The sequence below is a fragment of the Pieris rapae genome, chromosome 2 (genome assembly GCF_905147795.1).
Source record: "Pieris rapae chromosome 2, ilPieRapa1.1, whole genome shotgun sequence".
NCBI lineage: Eukaryota > Metazoa > Arthropoda > Insecta > Lepidoptera > Pieridae > Pieris > Pieris rapae.
Genome location: NC_059510.1, coordinates 9,725,572 through 9,729,883, shown reverse-complemented (window position 1 = coordinate 9,729,883; position 4,312 = coordinate 9,725,572). Strand labels below are relative to the sequence as shown.

At 31.1% G+C, this 4,312-nt stretch overlaps 1 protein-coding gene across 4 annotated transcripts in view; it reads left to right on the top strand.

Moving 5' to 3' along the window:
• The first annotated feature begins 396 nt into the window (after positions 1 to 396).
• Positions 397 to 4,312, top strand: part of LOC110991867 (spectrin alpha chain) — a 33,331-nt gene continuing 29,415 nt past the window's right edge. For all 4 annotated transcript variants that reach the window (XM_045632884.1, XM_022257412.2, XM_022257411.2 and 1 more), the window contains exons 1-3: positions 397 to 537; positions 3,184 to 3,272; positions 4,107 to 4,280. In XM_045632884.1, coding sequence (XP_045488840.1) covers positions 3,198 to 3,272; positions 4,107 to 4,280 — 249 coding nt within the window. In that variant the 5' untranslated portion in view covers positions 397 to 537; positions 3,184 to 3,197. The remainder of the gene's footprint in view (positions 538 to 3,183; positions 3,273 to 4,106; positions 4,281 to 4,312) is intronic.

Sequence of the window (4,312 nt, the reverse complement as noted above, 5' to 3'; positions counted from 1 at the left end):
AACTAATGTATGATATTTAACTGTTAGATAGCAAGAATATTAATGGTCAAAGATCCGGATGTAGGATAAGTGCGCTCATCGGTTATTTGCTAAAACATAAATTTTTATGTATATTTATAATTAGGGGAATTCTACCAAGTTGCCTATAAAAATTTGGTCGCTAGTATTTTAGTGAAACTATTTTGCATGATTTTTGGGAAAACATTTCGTTCATTTGTTATTTAAATAAAATATCGTCTATGACGGCAATTTACAGAAAGATTTAAAAAAATCACGGGCCACGGGTGTCGTTGATCACCTGCGGCCAGCTTCTTCGCAGCTTCATGATCTTAAAACATTATGTTATCTATTTGTGCTCTCTAGCAACACTATTTAAAATTTCTGGCAATCGGCAAGGCGTAATTGGGCAGTGTGCACTGGCAATAATAGTGCAGTGACGCGGCTCGGATGTCGAACGAACGATAACTTTGTGTAATTTTTGTTGTGGAAAGTGTTTAAATTCATTATTTACATAAATTAATATATATTGTTGATACAGTAAGTACAATTACTACTAATTCCCTACTTAATATTTGCTCAACTCTTCATTTGGTAAAAAAAAATCATTATCTGACACACCCATCTTAATTGAAATCCATGTATTTATAATATGTCCCCGTAATCTTTACCATCTAGTTTAATTAAATTAGAGTTAAACATTTTTAAAATATCCATACTGTTATATATAGTTATTTTATGTTACAATATAACAAACTGCTGCCCGTTATCCATTTAAGGTTTATTTTGGGGCATTACGTCATTGTATAGGTTGGGAAGTGCACTTATAGGTAGGTAAGCCGGTACTTGTAGATAATCATTCGTTGAGTTTGCAGCTATGAGTTAAAATCAGTGGTTCTTTAAACCGAGACTGACCACTGCTATTCTTAGCTTATGATTAAGATTGCAGGCTTAAGTAAAATTTTTGATAAGCCATAGTCATCTTCTTTAGAACCAGATGACCTACTAAACATAGTGGAAGTAATTGGTTTATCTTATTAGATTCATGTATTGTAAAGACAATACAGTCATCTAATAAGAGGTATATAGAGGTAAATTATAAAAGAAAAGTAATGGGGTATATATACATATATTTATTTAAAAAATTAATAATGTATAAGTATACACTACAATTTTATTTTTCTTTATTCTATATATCTAGCAGGGTTCTAGAGAAAATTAAGTAAAAGTGAAATTTAAATTAATAATGCAATTCTATGTCTGCAATGCTGTTATAAGCCCCACCTATATGTGACCTAAATAGTAAATGGTATACATTGGTGGCACCTTAATTTAGAATTACATTTGTTTCACTATATTTTTACTTATTTGTTACATGTTAGAACATTACTTTAAAAATTCTTGACATACATACAATTATTCTAAAATATGTGATTGAAACTACATTTTATTGTAGTGTAATTATTATTCCTTAAAAATACTATAAATATATATATTATAATATATAAATGATCAAGGATTCAGATGAGTCACAAGGTTGTGTCATGTAATGTGACTGGCCTTTATTTACACTTTTAGGATTTATTACTAGCAACCAAGTATCTAAGTACTATATGACTGGACCCTGTTTTTAAAAGCTTGTACAGAAGGGATGTTTGGATGTTTTTGGTGTTCATGCTTCTTTAGTTTGTTGATGTGTTTTTTTCTTATCTTGTAATTCTATTCTACATACATTGCTAGTCAAAAGCAGGTTTTGTTTTATATTATGTACTTAGTGGTTTTATAAAATATTAAAATTTAACACATGCATTACTAAAACTATTGCATTATAATTATCAATCAATCAATTAAAATATCTTTATTCATATAGGTAAACAACTACATTTATGAATGTCAAACAATTTTTATTAATTGAAAATTTAGAACAAGAAGAACTGGCCAGAAACTTTCCACCACTCATAACAAATCAATCCCAAGCATTAGGATCATTTCAGTATTCATCACATTTATAAAAAGCTTTATTGATTAATTTACTTTAAATGAGGGCTTAGAATTTCTTTAGTGATAATTCTCTAATTTTGCTTGGGAGTTTGTTGTAAAAATAAATACAATTTCCATATAAGGAGTGGTTTATCTTCACCTGGTCAAATTATCGAATTAAACTGGTGAAAGTCACCATTTGTTTTAAAACTGTTTAATTTTTTTGTACATTCAACAAGGCTACGCTACGGCTACGGCTAAGAATATATTAACCGCATAGTGTCATAATAGACTCCCTCGGAGAAACAAAACAAATACCCAGAACGACTGTTCTGGGTATTTGTTTTGCTTCTGCAACACAAATATGGATTGCACTTCTGCAGCAGAACCCTACAGTAAAATAACGTACGACATAACACTGTAAAAGTAGCTATGGTACACAATTTTAGCCGTATCCATATTAGTAAACTGTAGGATTTTTGTAACTGCTTATGCTGCAGAGCTTAGCCTATTCGTAAGAGTCTCTTTGTGTGGGCCCCACTGGAGTTTACTATCTATTGTTATGCCTAGGAAAACAGTTTTGTCAACAAAGTTTAGTTCACTGTCCTTAACTTTCAGGTTACCAATATGTCACTGATCTATTATTTATCTATAGGCACAAAGTTCTGTGGTAAAAGGTTGATATGTTTTTTGTCTCCAATATCTGAGATATTTTAGTATTCATTATCTATTTTAGTATCTTCACTAAATCATTGTATTAACAATAAACTAAACTCATCTGTTCCACTATGGAAACAATCCCTAGAGGAAGTATGTAGGTATAAAATGATGTGTGTAATAAGTCCCCTATTGTAGCATCCCATTGGGATTCGAGGATGTTACAATAATTGGGTTTAGTCATAACTAGACTGAGTACAGATAAACCTAGCTACTCTGGCCTTGACACATGTCAGAGACTTTTGGATGTATTTGTCAAGCAAAGCTCTAGCTTAGATATCCGCTTCTAAGCAGATATCTAAGCTTTCCGAAATATATGTGGAAATTTTAATTATTTTAATTATTTGTCATGTGTATAAACTAGCCTTGAAGATAATTGAGTAGAAAAACGTGACTATTTTGAAAACCAATTAAGTATTATTGTGTATTACATATTTTTATTTAATAAAAAATTATTAATATAGATTTCATTTGTTTAATTCTTTTTAGGTACTGTATTCAACATGGAGCAGATTCCACCACCCAAGGAGGTGAAGATCCTCGAGACAGCTGAAGACATTCAAGAACGACGTGAACAGGTAAGTGATGTATTAAATAACAATCCATGTTTCAACACAATATATAGTGAAATTAGCGTTTTAATGTCCAATTTTAATGATATTTTAAAATTAATTGAATTGTTTTCCTATTAGTATATAATAGTATTTTAAGTACCCGCAATGGATTACAATTATCATTAACCTAATTTGATATAGGGTTTCTTTGAGAAAAACAAACTGTATTTCTCAAAGAAACCTTTTAAAAATTGTATGGCTTTTATAAGGTAATACAATATAGAGAGCCTTAAATTGAATTGAGCAGAGACACTTAAATTGCCGATTTGTAGACTATATAACTATATACGGAGAAGAGAAAAAAAATTTTTTATTACAAAATTGCTTGATCAAGTCGTCGAATTTTGGCTTCATTAATTTTTACACCCTCAGTTCCGCTTGTAAAATCGCTACTTTATTCTTCCAACAGTAGATGGACTGAGGCCTTAACGTATTTGGAATACTTTAAGGTCGGATGAGTTTTTTTCTCTCTTTTCTATCGCACGTTGAAACAAACTTTTTCGTTAATTCATATCGCTATTCTTTTGCTAGCCATCTTGATAGTTTTAAAGATTGCTTGATACTGTTGCGTTATAAAGAAGTAGTTTATGAGTTTCGTGTAAGAAATTGCGTTATAGAAAGGTTTTCTTTATAACGAATTCGTTAGCACGAAGAGGTTACACTGTATATTATAAATTTATAATATATGATTATAGACGTCGCAACGTCGATGACGGTCATATTAATACGTCCTTAATCCGGTACAGCTAATCAATAATGATTATATAAATTTAATGTTTTTACTATCTCAAAACACAGGTTCTGAATCGTTATGAAGACTTCAAGCAAGAGGCTCGCGCTAAGCGTGAGAAACTGGAAGATTCCCGACGCTTCCAATACTTTAAGCGTGATGCTGACGAGCTTGAATCCTGGATTCAGGAGAAATTGCAGGCTGCTAGCGACGAGAGCTACAAAGACCCTACAAACCTGCAGGTACTTTTGCCTTTTCATATTATTATGATTTC